The following is a 23,246-nucleotide window of genomic DNA, read 5'->3' as shown; positions in this document are numbered from 1 at the left end:
TGAGATGTGGATGACTTGCCCTGAACCAAAAGAAACTTCCTCATTGCTGATGTGTTGCTTAACTCAAAGAAGCAGAACTTGGACAGCCCCAGCAGCATGCTTGCAATGCAAATCAGTAATAGAGATTTTACTTTAATCATAAAGCAGCACAAAATGATCTGCAAAGAGTAGGTTTATTTTCCAACAATATAGTTATAAATACAGAACCAAGTTTGACAGCATTTACAAGTGGGATTAGAAAAAAAACTAAATAAAACAGCAAGACGTTTACATACAAAATTCTGTAATAAACCCAGAACTGCTCAGATGAATTTGAATGACAAGCTTGTTTTTGGGTCGGTTGATGACAAATGCTCTTTCATACATTGTCTGTCAGCATCAACAGACTATAAACTCGAGTTTGCTGCCATCTGCTGCTTCAACAAGGAACTGCACACAGTCCAGTCACAGTAACGGGCACACTCAGCCTTTGCCCTTCCTCTGTTTGAAGCCTTGCCTTGGTCCAGAGCCGCTCTTCTTGAAGCTTGGCTTTCCTTTCTGACCTTTAGATTTAAAGTTTTTGTCCTTATTCTTGTTATCGAATTTCTTTTTCCCACTGAATTTATTGTCCCTATCGAAGGGCTTCTTTGATTTGAACGGCTTTCCTCCGGGCTTCTTGTTCTTTCCAAACGACTTCTCTCCTTCTCTTGGTTTGTTCCACCCTTTTCCCTGTTTCTTGTCCATTTTGTCTCCACGTTGCCCTCCTGGACCTTTTCTATTCGGTGACTTGCCGTCTTTGCCCTGACGAGGGGGGAGCTGCTTCTTCTCTCTCTTAGCAGGGCCGTGAGACTTCTCTGAGAAGCGCCTCCTCTTGGCGCTGGGAAACATGTCTGCAAGAAAATAAAACATCCTGGGGTGAATAAATGCATTTAAAAAATCACTCGAGTGGCAACATGAAATAGGAGATCAGTCATATTCACCTTCATCTGGCTCCTCTCCTACAGCCTGTCTGTAGTACTCCACCTCATCGTCAGATTCAACAGCAGCCGTCTGGCCGTCTTGGTTCCCTGGATCCTCCACCTCACTGTCCTCCTCAGCTTCTGCGTGCTTCCTCTTGATGCCCTGCAGGCTTTTCTTCCTGAAAGCGTGGGAGGGGTGGAAATCAACGTTTCATACTTTACCGCTGTGAAAAATGGACACAAGACGGGTAGCAGTAATGTCAATGAAGTCTTACTTGAGTTCATCTCTTTTGTCCTTTTTGTCAGCAATGTTCTGCTCCTGTTTTTTCCGACGTTGCTCCTTTTCCTTCAGCTTGGCCTCCTTTCTGTTCAGGATCTCCTGTATCTCTTCCTCCGTCTTGGTGACTGTAAACACGGCGCACAAAGCAAATTCCCCATTCAAGGCCCGTTTGTGCAGGACCCGCATAAAAACCAAGTCGACTCCCGGCGCATCAGTAAGCGTTTACTTTGAGAGAAATCACAGAAGTCATACTGCTTTTTGTCATCATGTACACCTGCAGGGGTTGAAGAGAAAGGTGCGTGTACTCACTGAACGAGTGATAGAGAACATTTCCCTCGCCCATCCCTTCTTGAATCTTTGTGAGCTGCAGAGTCATGCGAGGACCGATCTGAGGACAACACAAAATGTTAGGCTGCGACCCACAACCCCCCCCGGACACCGATTCGAAGTTGCGAAGCAGCTCGGGACACGTACTTCAGTCAACCGGACGGCACTCTGTTGAGACGCCATGTTGCCTCTTCCAGAGTAGTTCTGCGGGAGTTCAGTTATGTTGTGGTCTCCATCTTGTTCGGCTTCACTTTCTGAAAGGTTTGCTCCCCTGGAAAGACAAAGGCAGCACAACAGCTTAACATCAGACGCGACGCCTTGCGGCCAAGCCTCAAAACATCCAACGACCTCGTGGCTGTAAAAATTGTACCTGCGCAAGAATCTTACTTCATCAGCAGCTCACTGATATCCTCAAACTTGCTCATGTTGGGGAACTTTTCCTGCATCAGTTTCTTGACTCCACGGCTCATTCCCACAGGGACCACCTTCAGGCTGCTGCAGGGTGAAAACCACATCGCGGTTAATTTGACTCAAAATCCTCGACTAGATTAAAGGCACATAGGAAGGTGATTGAACTCATCAGTGCGTTTACTTTGAGTGTACATCACTGAACAGTCAAGTCAAGAGTTTACCATCATTTGAGCCCAGTAAATACATTCGAATAATAATCTGTGTGTTGTTAGCATAAAGCAGCTGCACCTTGCCATTCAGGGTTATAAGAGGAAAGGTTTTTTTTGTTTTTTAATTCTTATGAATTGTAATCAAAGAAATCTTACTTGAATGTATTTTACTTACTAGTGCCGAAACTCGATTTCCATGGTTGTCGGGTTATAATTAAGCAGCACACACCTCTTGATGTTGTTGAGGTTGACCTGAGAAAACAAAATAAATGCAAACAAAAGTAAAAATCGAATAAAAGTTCCGCAAACTGAACGACTAAATTGACTTGACGTAGGAATCAGAAAGCGTTTACTTTTAACAATCTTCACACAAATTCAGAAGACTATACTTTCATCATTTTAACCTCGAGCCGGCCCACCAATGCGACACCAGCGCCGTCGGCAACACTGACCTTGTGCACATTGATGGAAGGAAACATGTTCTGAAACATGGTCGCCATGAGCTTCACATGCATGCCATCGGCTCCGAAGTTATTGAGGATGAGGAGTGGGTGATGAGTGAACTGCTGCTCGTGCATCCGGTGCTTCTTCAGAGACGAGACGACATCTTTGACGAGACAATACTGAAAGAGGAGTGAGTGTTTTAAACAATAGGAGGCACTAAAGAGGTCAATATAAGTCGGCACACCTGGGAACATCAGTGCGTTTACTTTGAAATGGATCATTGAACAATCACACATTAAAATGTCATCATCTGATCCCATCATTTACCAACTACACTCGTCTTGAGATGCTCTGGAGTTCAGTTACCTTGAGTACTTTGAAATGAAGCATCGGGCCTTTGGGAAGACGAGCAAGCCTCTGCAATAACAAAAAAAAAGTTGATGGATTGATAACCAGAAGCTGAAAACATCCAATCCAATCCTGCGATGTCCAATGTGATCTCACCATACTGATAGTGTTGTCCGTTTTGCTGAATATCATGAAGTGCGTCACTCCCAGTGGCCCTGCTATGGCCACAAAGTCTTTTAGCACGTTCTTCTTTCTCACCTGGTTTAAGGTAAACGGACAGAGTAGGACATATAAACAACAATGTATGAAAAAAACCACCAAAAAAAACCTGGATGCGTTATTGATACGCCTCAGACGGACACGGCCACACCTCGGGAGAAACACGTGTTAGCGAACCTTGAGAGTCTCTGCAGTGTAGGGCTCCATGGTTCTCCGCACGTCCAGGATAAGCTGGGCCACGTTCTTTCCCACTTGCCCCCGATGAAAGACGAAGGAGTGGGGCACAGATCCGTACGTCTCCTCGGCCACATGGTTGGCTACAGCCCGAGCCTTCTTCTGGTTCTTGGTCTGACGAGCAAAGACACGAATGACAATTCGGTACAGTAATCTTGTTCAAGTGCCCCCAACATCTCGGGAGAAGCTGCTCTGATCTCAAAATCCATCTTGTCACCAGCGAACAAAATGTAAAAAGTTTAGATTTCGGCATGGTAGCTCGGTTGTGCTAACATGCTAGCTCAGGCCGGATCTTACCTTTGATTTCCCCATTTTCACAAAACGTGGAGCCGCTGAACCGAATCAACACACCGACAGCAGCCTGGTTACACTGTGTTTTGACTACCACGACAAGTACCGGGCATGATATCGACAAAATGAACAGATCTATGAGAACAACCTCAACCACGAAGTCAGGGTGAGGTATTCCACATGGTCCCGCCTGAGTGTCACACAGTAATATGTCCGACGTGGGCTCCTGGTTCTTCTTCTTCTTTGGATTAGGCAGACGAAACGCAACACTGACGTATTGCTGCCATCTGCTGGTTATCATCATCATCATCATCATCATCATCAGAAAGAAAGAAAGAAAGAAAGAAAGAAAGGGATTGGTTCCAAGGACCATGTCCCTGCACAGGTTAAAGTTGTATAGAAGATGGATGGATGGCTGGAGTTTGCATGTTCACCCTATGCATTATTTATACCAATAAAAGTATTAGTCCAAAGCCATGGATGTGATGTTAAATGGACTTCTCTGGGCAGAACTTACAGTAGTTGTCTTGGATCCTTAGCAAAATTAAACAAATAAAATTAATTTACTTAATTTCCAAATATAATTTGGACAATTGTGAATCATCGCTGGGGGAACTTTGGCAGTTTTCTATGTTTGGTAGTCAGAGATATTATTTCAATTCAGTGGATACAAAAAAGTGTTTTTTCGAAATTCAGATATGTTTCTCATGTTATTGTATCGCCTCTTCAACTGAACAGCTCAACCTGATTCTATGAAGAAAATAAGCCAGTGCTAATATGACTAACAGGTTTAACAACGCTTTCATATGAACAGCATCAACATAAGACCACTCTAACCTTTAACAATAAGCCTACGTTGATCTTTATTGCCATTATATAGTTAAACTCTCAAGTCCCACCTCAGACTTTGATATCACAGATAGTTTTTTTTTTATTAAATTTTTTTTTTACCATAAATGCAGCAATGCCCACAAGAATAAATCATGCAGTGCTGCTGCAAGTGAAATGGCTTGACTGAACTGAGTTGCTCTCTTCAACAAATTGAAATATAATCAAATATGAAATAAAAAATCCCAGCAATCTTAAGAAGGCAGAAAAAGAAAATCTGTCTACGAGGAAAGGACTGTAGGAGGGTGGTAGGGATTGCAGAGGGAGGAGCAATCCCAGATTCCTGGGGTTTGCACTCTGCTTGACAAGTACTGGGAGGCGGTGTCACTGGGACAGTTTGTAATTAGTCGTCTTCTTCTTCTGAGACCCCAAGACAGCAGCTCAAGAGATGAAGAAGCAATGCAGCTCCAGACAAAGCCTCATTCTGTTTGCTCCATTATAAATCTTATGCGTTTAGCTTCAATTCACCATCTTCGTGTGACTTCAATGAATCTTTAGAAGACATCTAGTTTCCGTTCATTTATCATTATTCTGAGCATGGAATTTGAATAAATAGTTAGTAAAAAAAAATTTTCTTGCATTTTTTTTTTGGGAGCTGCTGATGCACATCTGAGAAGAGCAACATTCAAATCTGTTTTTTGCTGCCACAGAACAGTAAGTTACTCCTGATGTCACACTTATTCTCTGAATTTGTCTTAAATGCACATGAGATGTTTTTAGAAAAATCACTTTTATTAGGCTGGTTACATCATTGTAATTCATGTTTTAATCGTCTATGAAAACGTACACTGCAAATGTATTCGACCAAGAGGAAAGGTAGTTTATTTATGTAAAAAGACATAGTTTCAGGATGGTACCAGTCAAGCATTTTCGTGAGAAAATTGTAAATTTTTGCGTTTGTGACCAGTGTTGACCTCTTAGCTTCATTTATGGTGTTGACTATTGGTATTGCGGTTTGATGAGGGCCTTACTGTTCTGTTGACTGTGGGATGGAGCTGTGTTGATTCTGGCTGGTTTATGTTGACTGTTGTTTCTCCACTGTTGACCTGCTAAGTTACAGCCTGCAGGGAAATGTGTATTTAAACACATCTGGTGAACAATTCTGACTCAATCCATGCCTTGAACTTTATGTAATGAAGCATTAGGTGTTATATTTCTGCAATTGCTGTGGTAATTTTAAAGCATGCCTTCTCCTTCTACTTCCAGAATGAAGTGTTCCAAAACCATGGCGATGACACTGACTACATGTCTGACTCTGTTCCTTACACTTTGTCTGGGCTTACCAGAGGCTGGGGCTCAAAAGGAGGCCGTGGGCGACAACAGCAAGCGCTTGTCTCGTTCTTCAGACCCCAAAACAAGTCGTTGCTCCTACACCTTCATTGTGCCACAGCAGAAACTGACAGGGGCACTGTGTTTAAACACACAGTCTGCAACTGCCAACCAGTCAGAGGTGGCAGCACTGAGGGCGGAGCTTAAACAGCAGCAGGATCAGTTGGAGAAGATCCGTGGCCGCCTGGAGATGGAAGGGGCCCTCGCCATGGAGGTAAGAGCCCTGCGCAAAGAAAGCAACAACCTGAATTCCCGTATTGCCCAGCTCTATGCAGAGTTGCTGCAAGAGGTCATACAGAAGAAGGACCAGGCTTTGGAACAGCAAAAGGTGGAGAACCTCCTTCTGAACGCGACAACACAGGTGAGTTCTGTAGTCAGTGTGTGACTTTTGCAACATCCAATGTGACATCTTGCTTTATCGTAACCTATCGCAACATTTCAGGCTCTGCAGGCTTCCAGTAATTACAGGGAGCTGGAGAAGAAATATGCTGCGCTCACTTCGATGATGAGCTCCCAGAACCAGTTAATTGCTCGTTTGGAGAAGCAGTGCCAGTGCAAGGACTCGACCCAGTCCTCTTTGGTCGGAATGAACTGAGGCCTGCATGTTCCACATTTTTTGCTGAGTCTGTGCAGTCAAACTGAGAAAGAAGTGTTGTTTTTGTCTGTCGGTATGAACAGGTGCTGACTGAACCACCCAAAATCCAGCCAAATGTGCATAATAATTACAGCTCAGAGGCCAACAAAATGACAAAAGATGTTCAAAGGGACCAGAGTGCACTTCCATCACAGCAAGAAACAACAGGGGGGATAAATTCTCTCCAAACAACCCCTACCAGCCCTCCGACAGAGAATCCCTTCATTAGCTTCCCCGTCACAAAGTCTCCAGGTTGGTCTGAGGAAGCCATGTGTTGTGATCGGGCTCAAGCCTGTGAGGATGAATGTATCATTCTACTGTTAGAGTCCTTTAACTACTTGGATAAGCAGCAGATGCTGTTGGAGTCAATGACCTGCTGGTAAAAGTCTTATCTCTTTGGGAAGACCTAAACAATGTCAAAAGCAGCCGGCATCAGAGCAGAGACGCTCTCTCAGGGCCTACTTGAAACGAGAGCATTGAGCTCACACTTGAAATGACACTTCAGGAGTAAACGCTCACAACTGGAAGGGTTGAAATTATAAAGAACAGCAAAAGTGACTCAACGCTTCCTTAAATGTTTCACAAAATAGAACATGTTGCCCCATCTTGTCTCTGTGAAAACACTGGTCGGCATCGTCATTTGGGGAGGGGAGATTTTCCTTTGTATACATTTTCTGTGCAGATTCCAGTGTTCATCTTATCACTGAGACATTTGGCGCTGAACATACGCTGGAAACAAGAATTCTTCACCTCTAAACAGATAAACAGTTTGCAATGCTTCCTATAGATTCTGCCACTTGGAACACTTCTGTGCTATACAATGTGCCACCATTGAATTAAAGTGTGTATGGAGAACGCTACCTGGAAGCGAGTGTTCACGGCTCTGTCGTTAGAAGTGAAGGAGCATGACAGCAAACAATCAATGCAATATGTTTGATCTTGTTCCCTAATAGTTCAGACTTCTAAAACTCAGTGTGTTTTGATATGCGAGTCAATTTTGTTTGTCACTTGGCTGCATATTTCCTGACATCGCAGGGCCATGGCGAGACTGTCAGCATGTGCTGGAATCAGGTGAGACCACCAGTGGGATCTACCTCCTGCACCTGCAGAGTGCCAACCGGCTGCTGCAGGCCTGGTGTGAGCAGAGTCGGGCTCAGGGAGGTTGGACGGTCATCCAGCGGAGACAGGATGGATCGGTGAACTTCTTCCGGACCTGGGAGCAGTACAAGGTCACTGCATGCATCTATGAGTCTTTAACACAACGTTGAGTTTTGTGACACAAAGAGGACATTTTTACTTTGGCACATCAACACCCATATTTTGAATATTTTTGGTTTTCAGCCCGGTGACAGTGCATAATGAAAGTACCTTTTTGGGTAGAAGGAAATATTTGAAGGTTTTGATGCTTAATTTAATATTGAATTTTTTTTTTTTAATGATTTCATGATTTGATTCGTTTCAATGTAGTAAAAACATTTATTCTTCTTGGTTTAGGAGAAAAGTATGGTGTCAGAGTTGGTATGATTCACCCTTTTGAGAGGGAGAACTGTGCGTGAGTGTGCGTATGAGGAGGGGGGGGTGGTGACCATCCGGTAAATCTGTCAAGCTAGTTTAAGTAATGTTTCAGGAAGTTGTGCAATTTAACGTTGAGCTAGTGTTTTTGTGTTCTCCAGCAAGGTTTTGGGAACTTAGATGGAGAGTACTGGCTTGGCCTGGAACACCTCTACTGGCTGGCCAAACAGGCCCACTACAAGTTGCGGGTGGCCCTCGAGGACTGGCAGGGGCGTACGGTGTTTGCTGAGTATGACAGCTTCCACCTGGAACCCGAAAGCGACTGGTACCGCCTCCGCTTGGGACAATACCAGGGCAACGCTGGAGACTCCCTCTCGTGGCACAACAACAAGGCCTTCACCACTCTGGATCGAGACAAGGACAGCTACAATGGTCCGCCCCCTCCTCTGGTCCTGTTTAGTAGCTCTCCAAACCTGTCATAACTTGGTTCCTGTCTTGTTCCATCAGGTAACTGTGCTCACTACCAGAAAGGAGGCTGGTGGTACCACATGTGTGCCCACTCAAATCTGAATGGCGTGTGGTACCGGGGGGGGCACTATCGAAGCCGCTACCAGGATGGAGTCTACTGGGCAGAGTTTCACGGAGGCTCCTACTCCCTCAAGAAGGTTTCCATGATGATCAAGCCCACTTAAAGTCGCTGCAGAGTCAACATGTGAAAAATGAAAGAAATCATGCAAATGACTTTTGTTTATGTGGAAAGAACAAATTTATGTCCACAATTAGCTGAGTCTTCAATAAACATAGTTTTGGACTTGATTCAGTCAGTGGATGAATGAATGAATGAATGTTTCAATTTGAAAATATAAACAAACTAAAAGAAAATGATTCAATTCAAGCTTAGAACGTTGGAGGAAGTATAAACTTGTGCTCCATTCAGTCTGTTTGCATCCTGTGTTTGTTTTCCTTTACCCGTAAATATTATACACAAATATATTATATAAGCTAATATTAAATAAACTTAAATAACCACAAAAATAAAATGGAATAAAGAGGTAAATAAACAGAACCTAATAGCACCTGGTACACTTTTTGTCTTTGTTGTGCCCGGTGACAAAACTGCCACAGCTCCCCCATCAATCTGTTCCACTTTCACTCAACAGATGGAAATCCTGTTTGTCACCCTCTCTTTCATGATTTGAGGATTTGTCCATGATGTCTGGTCCAGACCAATGAATTGCAATGCTTTTGACTTGAGTATATTTGTGTCTAATCTGGTGTATTTTATCCTTCTAAGAAGTCCCACATTGCTAATAGCTCTCTTTGTGCTGCCATGTGTGATATACAGCTTGATGAGCGTTTTCAAGCTTCATATTTCCGCATGCTGGTGGTTTCCTGTTCATGGGGCGTTGACTCAAGCCCATACGTATTTTTTCCATCTTAGCTTGTAAACTGTCAGCACCAACACAGTCAGGGTGTGATGCTATCCGGTTTTTGAGAACTTGACATCTTGTTGACCATCTGAAAACACTGCACTCTTCCTTCATTCCATCCTTTCTGCCTACATGCTGATCCAGCATGCTACCTCTCGGGATACTCGGCGTTTTCTGGCTCATGTTTTCACCATGTGGTGAGTATTTCCATAAAGAGCTCTGTGTAGATTTGATATGTTATCACTGTTCTGTTCATTGACATGAAAAAATAAATCTTTTTTCTTGTATTTATATATCCCCATGGTTAGATTTGTGTAATTAAAAGAAAAAGATATTTTGTGGTAGCGAATAAGAATGATGAAGAAAAGTTTTCATTTAGTTCAGTCATAAATGATCCAAAAGAAGAAAAAAAAAGTAATGGATAAAATCTTTCTCTTTTTAGAAAAGAGAGAGATAAAAGTGAGAGAGGTAGATGTTAGAAGAAAAAAACCCCGGGTGTGGTGATGATTTGGAAAATATCAAACAATTAGAACAACTGAGGAAATCTCAGAAAGTGTAATATATTTCCACAATTTTTCCCTCAATGTTTTGTATGTGTTTTGACATTATCATTAACTTATTACTGCTAATCACACACACACACGCACACGCACACACACACACACACACACACACACACACACACACACACACACACACACACACACACACACACACACACACACACACACACACACACACACACACACACACACACACGTTGTCCTAACACTTTACTGTACACTAGAAGGTTCCACTTATTCAATTTAAGATCATCTTTAAAAACTTTTGAAAAGCGTATCTGTGCAGATATTTGTTTTTATTGAACAAATCATATATGAGCTCGCTGATATCTAGTTGGGTGAGTTATGGCGGCAATATGGTCTTGTGGGTAGTGCTTTCACATCATAGGCAGGCGTTTCCTTTTTTTGTCTGTGCCCACATGGGTTTTTCTTCCTGTTCTATGAATTTCCACACAAGTTAGAGATGTGCTTGTTTAATAATGCCCATTAGCCATCTGTAGGTGTGATTCTAAATGATTGTATCTCTGAATTAATCGTGTGACAAGACTGGTGGTCAGTTCAGGGTGTGAAGTGCCTTTTACCCCAAATCAGCTCAGACAAGGGCTGGACATGATGACATATTAAAGAGATGGACGGATTGATAGGACCTGTATTATGGATCTACGCCACCAGAGCGCGTCAAAGTGACATGGCGGTTTGTCTGTTCACAGGTACAGAAAGCACGTGCCAGTCAGACATCAACCCTCTTATTGTGGAGCCTGCTGGAGTTGTAGAAGAATACGGATATTCACTCTCCGTAAACTGTTCCAGCACAGCCGAAGAGCATGAAGGAATCTACTGGAGAGTTGGAAATGAAGACATTCCCATAGAGGAAGACTGGAACTTCATCTCCCACAACCTGTCATTGTCAGACTACAACATGATGGCCCAGTGCAGAATAAAGCTGAATGAGTCTTATGAATGCAGCAGTGACGTTGAAATTACAGTATACAGTAAGAGTTTATTTCAAATAAATACGACGCAGAAAGGAAAACATTTGCATTGGTACGCAACTAACTGTGATCTCATTTTGTCCTGCCAGAGAATCCAGAGGTACTTTTCTCTATAAAGCTTGTGGATGCGACAGTGGAGGAGACGCAGTATGACCTCCAGTGTGATGTCTTCAACGTTGCCCCGGTTCAAAACCTCACCGTGAAGTGGTACAAAGACAACGAGACCATAATGACAAAAGGGTTCGACAGCCCAACCAAGACGCCAGTTAATGAGACCGTTATTCACCGAGTCAACATCAGCAGAAGCGAACGTGAAGTTCAGTTGAGATGTGAGGCTCAGCTGGATTTTGGGCCACGTGAAGTGCAACTTCCTGTTGTTTCTCAAACAGACACGATATCCGCTCTGTGTGAGTAGGCATCCTGTGGTTTCCAGATCCAGACAACATATTCAGACTTTCGCTTTTCATTCTTCTAAATACAGTTGTTTATACCGCAAGCAGAATTTTTACCCGAATGAACAAAAATCATTGATGCTCTTTCACAGATGCACCTGAGATGAAGCCAAAGAATCATTTGAATTTGAAAATTGTGTCAGAGGGTGAAAATGTCACCCTGCACTGTGACGCTGAGGGGAACCCTCCTCCTGTCTACAGTTGGAGCTGTGACGGGGTGGATATGTTGGAGAGGACAGACAATCTTACTTTTGTGCCAGTAAATCTTGATACAACCTGCACCTGCATGGCTGCTAATCATCTGGGAAACAGAACAGAGCAACACCAGATAGTAACGATCAGAAGAGCAGAGTCTCCAACCATAACCACCCCTAAACCTCAAACACCAAGAGGTATATGTCTTTATTTACTTCACCCGTAACTTCTCCCCTGGTTATCTGTGGATACTTCTCACTGTGAACCAAATTGAGCTTATTGAGTGTTTTTGATTGTGAGTTGCAGCTTGCCCCCTGACGTTGACGCCTCCTGAAATTGTGGCAAGATTTGGAGATCCAGTTTCGGCCGACTGCAACACATCAGCCACAGATGCTTTAGGAATGGGCTGGGAGTCTCCAGTCCAAGGGACAGGTTTAGAACTTCCTCCTCACGTCCATTGGAGCGCAATAAAATTGGACTATTGGTTGATACAACCTTTCTGCTACATTACTTTGGAGGATGGTTACCAATGCAACGTAACACTGCCCATCACACTTTACAGTAGGTACAAATCCTCAGGTTGTATTAAACATTATAATTGTGTCAATGCAGTATCTTAGTTTTTCACGTTTGATAAAATACAACCTAAGATGTCCATCGCTCAGGAGAACTCTTCATTGCTCATTTTAGGGGCTCAGGAAAACACAGCAATGCACAATATTCTGAAATGGCAAAGATTTGAATACTATGATTTCTATGTGGAAGCCAACTGAGCTGTGGATAAAAGAACATTGTTGTAATGGTCATTATTATATTTGTGTGTATGTTTTTTTTTTTTTTTTTAATCCACAGAGACCCCAGACAAAGTGTCAGTCTCTGGGCCAGATTATGGCCTGGAGGGCAAGGAATTTGAGCTGACATGTGACATCGACAATGTGGCTCCTGCAAACAAGCTCAAAGTCTCATGGTACAAAGATGATCAAGAGATTCGCATCGCAAATTTCTCTGAGACCAGTCTGACCCCAGTCTCTGTGTCATCTACCTTGATCATCAATGCTACAAGAGATGATGATGGATCAATATTCAGATGTGAGGCTGTTCTACATCTGGGTCCAAATGGGCCAGAGACTATGTCTGCAAATCACACCGCCGTGGTGCAATGTAAGTTTTCATCGCACACTTTTCTCAATATATCTTAACTGTTATAAATGTTTATGATTCTATTATGGCATTCATTTGCAGGTAAGCCTCTCTTTAAATCTTGTCCACGCCGTCACAATATTTTGGAAAATGAGTTCAGTTTGGACAAGTTCCCGTGTATTGGGATTTATGGTTGGTAATTAGCATCAAAAATTACTCTAAGTAATAGGTTTCTGAAAGTAATAGATTACTGAAAGTAATTTAGGATAAATTGGAATTACTAATGGAAGTAAACGGTCATTTACTCATTAGCAAATCCTAGAGTAATTGAGTAATTGCTAAAAAGTTAATAAATTATCAAAAATAATTTATTAATGAAAAATTATAAATTGGAATAAATGGATTATTTATCAAATAATAATGGAATTGGGGCACCACCAGCTAAACTGGAAATAGCTAATACCAAATATCAGTCTCATTTGTCAAAAGGTTATTAAAGTTAATATTCCTGTGCAAAATATAACAATCTTAAATAACAAGGAAGGTGTGAGATTCGAGAACAGACTGTTACAAACCAGTGAATTGTCAACAATAAATACACAATAATTACCAGGAATCAATTCAGCTAATATGCGTTTATTAACAAAAATGCATTTATTCAGAAATAATTCAGGAATTATTAAAACAACACAATCAAGTAATAAACGTCAAACACGGAGATCTAATCTACTAAACAGCAACCACTATGTACAAAGAAATATGGTGTGTTTGTGTGTGTGTGCGTGTGCGTGTGCGTGTGCGTGTGCGTGTGCGTGTGTGAGTGTAAGCCTGAGTGGGGATGTAATGACCACAAGTGTCCACCAGATGACCTTGGAGGGTCAGTGAGAGTGGGTTTAATGATCTCAAACGGACACTAGAGGGATGTGGCGGCGCACGGAGGGAGAATGTAATGACCCGACGTGTCCACTAAATGGCGGCCTCTCAAGAGGTTGCAGTCACCCACGCGGCCACCAGAGGCACTCGGCGCGCTCTTTCTGGACAGCGTGATATTACTGTACTCGTACACGGCTCGTGAGCCTGCTTGGAGTGCGCCTGGGGTGAACTACCACATGAACTACAAATGGTCCCCGAAGCGTGGTGGAGGAGCGCACGGGAACAGCTGTTGCTGAGTTGCGCAACGAGTTAGTGAAGAGGAGAAAAGAGAGAAGAGGGGGGGGAGAAGGAGAGATAGAGAGACAGAGCTCTACCGATTGTACAGCTGTCCGGCTTACCCAGGAAGTCCGAATATGCGAGTTAGGCAGGAGTAGACTCCAGGAGCAGAGGAGGAAGCTTAGATAGTTGCATGGTACGGAGGTTCGTGTGGATGTAAATCCAACGTGAGACACAGACTGCTTGAAAACACGGGATCGGCGTCCCCGAGTTCAAACAATAATAAAAACACACAGCAATATTAAAATCACGTTATTCTAACTACCGGCTCGGGATCTAGATGGTGAGTCGAGGAGACACATGAACCAGGGACCTTGGTTAAGATCTGAAGTGACTCTACTGGAAGTGAGCGGTGGCTTGGAACTTTGAGCAGGCCAGTGTCGGTGGCCCATCTCTCTGACCAGTATGCCAAAGGTGCCTCCAGAACTGAGGTTCATGTGTGCACCCCCCACGGTGTGGTAGGCATGCAACGAAGCACTCATGTACAAAGAAAAACTCATGTCCTTCAGTGACAAGAGTAAAGATTAGTGTGCTTGAACTGAGTCTCGGCTCGTCACCTGCAGTGGATACTAACTGTCAGGGAGCCTTGAAGTGGATCGACTGGGGTCAAACTTTGAAAGAGACCCAAGTATTGGTAGGGGACCTCTAGATTGGATGGCAGCGACTCTGCTGTTGAAAGCTGGGTGGTCTAGGGGAGTCGGGCTGGTGATTTGGGACCAAAGGCGCCATTGGTGGCAGTCAATCAGCACGGCCAATCGGTTTAAGAGGTCCTGCCCAATAATACGTTTCTCTATGTCCAGGTCAGTGACATAGATGGGATGTGACACTGACATGTCCTGGAAAGCTATGTCGACCCAGGCACGTTTAGTGATGGGTAATGAGTCCTGAGTGAAGCTTCTGATGGTTCTGCTACACTCTTCCACCTGAAGTGGCTTTCCTGGGGCATGCATGGTTCTAAGAACCTGTGTGAAAGTGGCTGAACACATGAGGGTGATTCCTGACCCAGTATCAAGCAGGGCAAGGGTGTCAACACCCGCTACCACCACTGAAGTGTATACGCGGCTGGCATTGCCATCGCGTACAAGATCACCCAAGAATGTCAAAGGGGGCCGCTCTGTTGTTTCTGAGGGCCTCTTTGACCTCCTGGATCTCCTCCTCCTCCTCCTGACAAAGCAAACATTGTGTGCGGAGGGGAGAGGCATCCGGCCTAGTCATGCGGTCAGGGGCCGGGAGTCCGGTTCCTCAGGGGAGCCGGGTCCCTTCTGACCAGGCGGGTTCAGGTCCTGCATCACCTCCTTGATGCAGGTTTAACCCACTCTGGGACGTCTGCGTCCAAGTGGTTTTGGGTCTGACCTCTGCCTTGGTTGTGAGACTTACCTCTCTGCTGGGAGTGGTGAGGTCTCGGTCTACCTGATCTCTTTCCTCTGTGTGGTTGTCCACCTTGTGGTCGAGGTTGTGGACATATACCGGGTCCCCCATCTACAACAAGTGCGGGGGAGGGGACCTCGTGAGCTGCAGGTGCCCGGTTCGTGTTTAAAATCACCTGCGTTCTCAGGATGCCTGCGTCACCATCATAGTTTTCACCTGAATGGTGGCGCAGCTCCCACACCATCTGCGCATGTTTGCGGAGGTCTTTCATGGTGGGGTTTGTAGTCCTGCAGAACAGGGCGACATCGAACCGCACACTGTTGTGGAGGTTGTTAAGGAAGAGCGACTTTAAAGTCTGGCCTTCGTCCAACCCAGATGCACTGCGGCCTTGGAAGTAGGCGGCCCTAAGGTGCCTATAGTACTCTCTGGGAGCCTCCGCCTCCTTCTGAGTGATTGCAAGTGCACCAAAAGTTGCAGAGGCAGGATCATTGTACAGAGAATACTTTTCCCTATGTGCATGGCAGAGGGCTGAGTAATGGTCTCTGATGGCAGGTCGGAGGGATTCCATGTAAACATGGACGCTCCTGGACGTCGTCTTCTAGAGAAGCTTCAGCTTCTCTCGTGACGAGGGATGAGGCAGGTCGAGAGGGCAGCGTTCAACCTCCTGGAGGTAGTCCTCTATACTACCCTCTGGGTTGTTCGAGTCGAACTGCTCTATGTCCTCTGCAAGGGACTCAAATTGGCGCGTCCGAAGACCGCGTTCCATTGGAGGACCGGAATGGTCTGAGTCATCTGAGCTGGACCCCCCTGGTTCTCTCCGGCGGAGAGAGTGAGGGTCATGATGACCAAGACTGTCTCCACTGAGTGGAGGACCAAAGCTGATAGCACTGTGAGGTGCTATAAAATAACTCTTTTCCTTCTCCTGAAAAGGAGTGAAAGAGCTGTGAGAGCACATTGTGGTGCGACTGTGCACCAATGGATGTGTGTCATAGCACACCGGAACCCTGCGGTCCTCAAAGTGAAAAGCTGAGGGGACTGGGTGTCGGTTCAGTGGGATGCAGTCAACTCCCACAACACTGGGCAAGTGTCTTGTGCCACGCCCCCCTAGCTGTGTGTCAAGCCCCCCCCCCTCGCCATGGCTGCGGGGAAGCTTGATGCTATCTGTCCCCCTGACGGGACAGCTTCAAGTCTATACTCACCTGTGGTGGGCGGTCCACCTAACTGGACCACCTCAGGACTGTAGAGACCTGGAGGAGGCTGTCCACCTGACTGGACAGCTTCAAGAATGCACATATCTGGGGTAATTTGTCCATCTTATTGGACATTTTCCAGACTGCGGCGATGTGCTGCCACCCCAGTGTGGTTTTGCTCATTGCTCTGAGAGCTAAAACCGGACTCATCTTCTGATGAATCATCAGATGACGTGTCAGTTTTAACTTCTTTCTCAGAAGATCGGGTTTGTAACCCAATAGGTTCCGTATAAGGAGCCTGATCGTCCCTGGCCTGGATCTTCTGTCGCAGGCGGGAGTTCTCCAGCTTTAGCTGGGCATTGTTAATCCTCAGCTGTGAACTGTAAAGCTGCAGCTGGGAGAGCTGCACTTGAACTTCTAGAGCTTGCAGCTCGGTCTTGCGCTGGTAGACCAGTGCAATGTGGCCCAACACATCCGGAATGGTGAGCTCTACCTGACCAACCCGGGTTCCTCATATAGCTTAACAGCTGCCTGATCTTTGCTTCACAGGTCTCTAAGATGTAGCTGTTGAGGTTTCTTCTCTCCTGTGTGGAGAGGCATAGGAGACCAGCGACCACAGTCTGCAGGGCTGGGTCATGTGGCTCCAGAGGAGTCTCTGCTCTGAGCACGCAGTGTCTCTGACTGCTCATGGTCGGAGTCACACGGAAGGTGTGTTTTGAAAAGTGCCAAAATGTTGTTAAGGCCCGGGTGATGGTTACACCTGTAACTCTATAGGTTGCTGCTGATGCACAGGTGAGAGCTGAACCTGTGACTTACACTCCTATAGCCTATGCTAATTGCTCTAACTGTAACCTCTCAAGTTAACAGGGTGGTTTTAGCACCTTGGGTGAGCAATAGCGGGTTAGTGTACATTCATGTCTACACCAGAAACAAAAGAATGCATGAAAATGCAAGGAAAATGCTCTAACCACTTCACAAACACAACTGACTTTGCTTAGCAGCGCTGTAACGTGTTCTTCGAAAAACTAAGTTTGGCAAGAAACAAAGTTATCGGTTGGAAAACTAAACAGACAATTCTAGATAAATTATGCAGATATTGTGACAATACTGGTTTTAAAACAGCCTCACACGGGCGGCCTCACCATTATGACAGAACGAGACCATAATGTCAAAAGGGTTCGACAGCCCAACCAAGACACCAGTTAATGAGATCGTTGTTCACAGAGTCAACACACACGATATCCGCCCTGTGTGAGTGAGCAACCTGTGGTTTCCAGATCCAGACAACATTTTCAGACTTTTACTTTTAATTCTTCATAAATGCAGTTGATTGTGAGTTGCAGCTTGCCCCCTTAAGCAGAATTTTTACCCGAATGGACAAAAATCATTGATGCTCTTTCACAGATGCACCTGAGATGAAGCCAAAGAATCATTTGAATTTGAAAATTGTGTCAGAGGGTGAAAATGTCACCCTGCACTGTGACGCTGAGGGGAACCCTCCTCCTGTCTACAGTTGGAGCTGTGACGGGGTGGATATGTTGGAGAGGACAGACAATCTTACTTTTGTGCCAGTAAATCTTGATACAACCTGCACCTGCATGGCTGCCAATCATCTGGGAAACAGAACAGAGCAACACCAGATAGTAACGATCAGAAGAGCAGAGTCTCCAACCATAACCACCCCTAAACCTCAAACACCAAGAGGTATATGTCTTTATTTACTTCACCCGTAACTTCTCCCCTGGTTATCTGTGGATACTTCTCACTGTGAACCAAATTGAGCTTATTGAGTGTTTTTGATTGTGAGTTGCAGCTTGCCCCCTGACGTTGACGCCTCCTGAAATTGTGGCAAGATTTGGAGATCCAGTTTCGGCCGACTGCAACACATCAGCCACAGATGCTTTAGGAATGGGCTGGGAGTCTCCAGTCCAAGGGACAGGTTTAGAACTTCCTCCTCACGTCCATTGGAGCGCAATAAAATTGGACTATTGGTTGATACAACCTTTCTGCTACATTACTTTGGAGGATGGTTACCAATGCAACGTAACACTGCCCATCACACTTTACAGTAGGTACAAATCCTCAGGTTGTATTAAACATTATAATTGTGTCAATGCAGTATCTTAGTTTTTCACGTTTGATAAAATACAACCTAAGATGGCCATCGCTCAGGAGAACTCTTCATTGCTCATTTTAGGGGCTCAGGAAAACACAGCAATGCACAATATTCTGAAATGGCAAAGATTTGAATACTATGATTTCTATGTGGAAGCCAACTGAGCTGTGGATAAAAGAACATTGTTGTAATGGTCATTATTATATTTGTGTGTATGTTTTTTTTTTTTTTTTTAATCCACAGAGACCCCAGACAAAGTGTCAGTCTCTGGGCCAGATTATGGCCTGGAGGGCAAGGAATTTGAGCTGACATGTGACATCGACAATGTGGCTCCTGCAAACAAGCTCAAAGTCTCATGGTACAAAGATGATCAAGAGATTCGCATCGCAAATTTCTCTGAGACCAGTCTGACCCCAGTCTCTGTGTCATCTACCTTGATCATCAATGCTACAAGAGATGATGATGGATCAATATTCAGATGTGAGGCTGTTCTACATCTGGGTCCAAATGGGCCAGAGACTATGTCTGCAAATTACACCGCCGTGGTGCAATGTAAGTTTTCATTGCACACTTTTCTCAATATATTTTAACTGTTAAAAATGTTTATGATTCTATTATGGCATTCATTTGCAGATAAGCCTCTCTTTAAATCTTGTCCACGCCGTCACAATATTTTGGAAAATGAGTTCAGTTTGGACAAGTTCCCGTGTAAATTCGATGGAAACCCACCACCTAAAGTTCAGTGGTTCTATGAAGGTGAAGTGTCTGATTCATCTAAAACACTGAGGAGGAGTGACACAGGAAACTATGTCATGCGAATCGCAAACGAACATGGCAGCAGCAACACCTCTGTTGATATCACAGTTGAATGTGAGTGCAAGACCTTTGGCGAAAGCATTATACCAAACTTTAAAAGTTCGTATAATCCATTTGTGAGAACCCTGTAGTACATTTTGATTTAATCTTTTCAGATGGTCCTTCTATCGACTGTGATGACCACTATGAGATTGAAATGAGTACTCATATCCAGACTCCATGTGAACCAAAGGGTTTACCCTCTCCCACACTCACCTGGTTCAAAGATGGAAAGGAAAGGGATCGATGGACCAAAAATGACAGCGGAGAATACGTACTTAATGCAACCAACACACATGGAACAGCGAACCACACTCTTTATCTGGATATTTTGTGTAAGTTTATCATTTTTTAAAAAGAGATGGGTGGTCTCAGTTAGTAGTTCTGGAGGTAATGAATGAAATCCGACAGCGGAGAATCCATGTCATTGTTGGATCGCGTCAAGAAAGTCCTGGCGACCTGATTTTTATCCTCTTTCAGCTTTACAATAATATATCATTTTTACTTACATCGTTTAAAATGATAGTTTCCTAAAGTCATATGTAATCTGTTGATTTCCAGGCCTCAACTTTCTATAATTGAAGAGGTTTTCGGATAGTCTTTTTTGGTCTTTTATGTGTATTAAAGTACAATTTACTAAAATAACTACGCAAAGAAGAAGGTTAAAGATTCCTATTTGAAAATGATCCCTGGAAAAACTGTTAAAGTGTATGCATTTCAAGCTGGGAGTGATCAAATGAATGCATTTTGATTTTGATTGAAGGATATTTCATTATCTCTTTACATTATCGTATACGTTCACAATTTTCTGAGTGACAATTTGTCCCAGAGCGTCAATTTATACCATGTGATCTAGCTTGATCCTTGAAATAAGAGCTCATAGCTTCAATTAAAATTCAAACCCTTTGACCTGCATTTTTGTAGCTAATGATTTTATTAATTTACACAAGAAAGCCCCTGCTTTAATGTTTTTTTTCTCCAAAACAAATGCAATCAAATGGGATTGAAAATGTGCATATTATAAGTTTATTTTAGTAGATGTATATTTCCTTTTAGTGTTTTTTTTTTTTTTTTTTTTTTTTTTTTAAACATTCTGCATACGAGTAAATAATATGACATTAGAGGTTGGCGTTGCATTACATTGCTTCCCATTGCTTTTTGTTGAACAGATGCCCCAGAGATCAATGAGGCAAACGAGACAAAGGAAGTGATCGAGGGACAAAACGTGACCCTTCATTGCGAGGCGGAGGGAAACCCTCCCCCTGCGGTGTCCTGGCTCTTCACGTCGACTGTGACTCCCGATGAGAACGCCGAGTGGCGCCAGAACACCATCACTGTCACAGCAGCCACGTCTACCAGTGCTGGTGTTTACAGCTGCATTGCCACGAATAGAGTTGGAAAAGTGACAAGAACGGTCTCGCTGGTGATTCAAGGTATGGTTATTGACACCATGCAAATGTATACACGGGCCAAAACAAAACAAAAAACAACTCTTTTAACACTTTTTTTTTTGCTGTTACTTGTCTTTCAGGTAAATCCAGAGGAATCTCCTATGTATTCATTTGGGTGTTTCTGATTATATTGATCATCCTAGTCTTCATCATGCTTGTGGTGTATTTCCTCAAGCGACAGAAAAAACATGGACAATATAGTTTTATTCCTTCGAACATCCCTCTGTCTGCTAGATCTACAGGAGGAAATCTTTAGGGTATCTTTTATTACCTGGAACCCCAAATTACTTCATCTGACATATCATTTGTCCTGCTTGTGTACAGCCGTGGCTTCTCATTTACATGAGCTCTTTGAATTAGAAATGTTGTGTTTCAGACACTGAACTTTCTACTGATCCATTGAAGTGAAATAAATAACCAGTATCAATTGCATTTTGTTTTTGAATTAATGTAATATGTTGCCCCAGTGGTTCACATTTTTGTTGTTGTCATCTTTGTTCATCTTCTGAGGCTCAGGGATGTTTAAAACCAGCCTTGGCTTTAAATGACAAGTCATATTCTTTGAGAAATACGGCAAATACACTGTGTTGTATATGTATTGTCTTTGTTTTTCTGAATATTATTTTCCCCCCACTACTTTTAAGATCACATGTTACCACTGATTATTTCCTAAATTTGAATGACGACTCACACCCTGTGGGGAAAAAAAAGATATTTTTCAACTAGAGAAACGCCAGCTCCATAAGTATTATATTTACATTTAAATAACATAACAAAAGGTTTACTGAAGCGCCACCTCAATAAAAATGCGAAGAAGTGAAATAATATGGGTGGTTTTGAGCGTGAAGTTTTGTTGTATTCATTGACATGACTTGAATCAAGGGTAAAACCCAACAGTTGTTGTGTTTTAGTAGAGCGTGAGAGCAGTGTATGATACAATGTGGCTGCCAATTTTTTTTCTTTGTGTGACACTTTTGAAAAACGGTGCTGAAAATGGTGATATAGAACAGGGATGGATGTTGCAGCAGCCTCCACATTTGGTCCCAATTATCAAAGTTCTCTAAAGTAAATAGTATAACTATTGGAGCCTCGGATTTATGAATGGGCAGCCACAAATATTTGGGGCATCTTAACAGATTACATTTTTCCACACACATTTGGCCAATAAAGCAACAAACTCGACGAGACTTAAGGCCTGGGGGGCCATACGTGGCCCATTGGATGTGTTTGACCAGCCCTCAGTGTGTTACTGAGAAATTGTGTATCTAATGAAAGTTTGTTTCCATGATGCATATAATACTTTTTAAATGGTCAATTTATGTTTCACATTATTGGCTATGATGCATTATTAGTTTCTACATGGCGCTTAACAACATGGTCTGCAGAACAAATAACTGTTTCCTCGCACATTTGGTAATTTATAATGAAAGAATGTCTTTTTTTTAACTTGTTTGCTGAACAATTTAGATAAATTGCAATTAAAAGACAAAGACTGGTAAATATGGAAGTAAAACTAAAGTTCACTAATGTCTCAACCCTCTGTAGTAGTGCTGCCTTTTCATGTGGCTCCTTGTTAAAAGGACTTGCCTATCTCTGAACCAAACATTAAACCAGGAGTATTAAACATAAGGCCTGAGGGCCAAAACCTGCAAGAGGCTCTCATCTGACTGTCAACCAAGTAAATGGTACAAATTTTAAAGCTAGAATTGACTTTCAAAATTAATTTCTTAAGAGAAACGGACACAACACAATGAAAGATAGTTACCTCGTTGCTATAAAACTCACCTCAAAGCAATGTTGTCAAAACGAATTTCTGAAAACATCTATAATCGAACAGTTCTAGGTTTATAAGTAGCAATAGCTATACGTCTTTTGAGGGGCATTTTACTGTATTTTGCACCAGAATGTATCATTAAAATTGGCTTTGTTGTAGATTGTAGTAGTTTTCTGTAGTAATTGTTTGTTTTTGTGATAGACATGTACACCACATACTCTGCACCATAACGAAGAAAGGTTATGAGGGGAACATTTCAAGATGACATTGTGCTGGATGTGGCCCCCCGAACTGAAGTGTGCTTGCCACCGGTGGGCAGTGACTTTAATGGCCTGTTTGTCTGTCTTTCTGTCCAGGGTCTGTCTGCGTGTCCAGGGTCTGTGTGTGTGTCCAGGGTCGTGCGTCCTGCAGTGTACTGCCCCTTTAAGATTTAAGATTTGGGAGTGA

At 43.4% G+C, this 23,246-nt stretch overlaps 3 protein-coding genes across 3 annotated transcripts; 2 read left to right on the top strand and 1 right to left on the bottom strand.

Moving 5' to 3' along the window:
• Positions 1-165: 165 nt before the first annotated feature.
• Positions 166-3,889, bottom strand: ppan (peter pan homolog). Its single transcript, XM_080510883.1, has 12 exons — positions 3,708-3,889; positions 3,354-3,524; positions 3,114-3,215; positions 2,976-3,026; positions 2,618-2,788; positions 2,341-2,417; positions 1,933-2,040; positions 1,693-1,816; positions 1,528-1,606; positions 1,214-1,343; positions 960-1,117; positions 166-869 (listed from the first exon to the last, which is right to left on the bottom strand). Exons 1-12 carry the CDS (start codon positions 3,720-3,722, stop codon positions 463-465), a joined length of 1,593 nt encoding a protein of 530 aa, XP_080367009.1. The 5' UTR covers positions 3,723-3,889; the 3' UTR covers positions 166-462.
• A 1,925-nt stretch (positions 3,890-5,814) lies between these two features.
• angptl6 (angiopoietin-like 6) lies at positions 5,815-8,756 on the top strand (the record flags this gene model as incomplete). The annotated part of the gene is made up of 6 exons (XM_080511592.1): positions 5,815-6,279; positions 6,361-6,498; positions 6,597-6,804; positions 7,588-7,781; positions 8,226-8,496; positions 8,572-8,756. 6 exons carry the CDS (start codon positions 5,815-5,817, stop codon positions 8,754-8,756), a joined length of 1,461 nt encoding a protein of 486 aa, XP_080367718.1.
• Positions 8,757-10,685: 1,929 nt separating this feature from the next.
• LOC308141752 (vascular cell adhesion protein 1) lies at positions 10,686-21,682 on the top strand (the record flags this gene model as incomplete). Its single annotated transcript, XM_080511965.1, has 12 exons — positions 10,686-11,049; positions 11,139-11,456; positions 11,594-11,893; positions 12,003-12,257; positions 12,549-12,857; positions 18,008-18,307; positions 18,411-18,671; positions 18,963-19,271; positions 19,353-19,589; positions 19,691-19,909; positions 20,744-21,007; positions 21,106-21,682. The coding sequence occupies 12 exons, from the start codon at positions 10,686-10,688 to the stop codon at positions 21,279-21,281; spliced, it is 3,312 nt and encodes a 1,103-aa protein (XP_080368091.1). The 3' UTR covers positions 21,282-21,682.
• Positions 21,683-23,246: the final 1,564 nt, after the last annotated feature.

Source organism: Blennius ocellaris, assembly GCF_963422515.1.
Source record: "Blennius ocellaris genome assembly, chromosome: 16".
NCBI lineage: Eukaryota > Metazoa > Chordata > Actinopteri > Blenniiformes > Blenniidae > Blennius > Blennius ocellaris.
The sequence above is the reverse complement of the archived record's forward strand: the minus strand, read 5'-3'. Positions and strand labels throughout refer to the sequence as shown.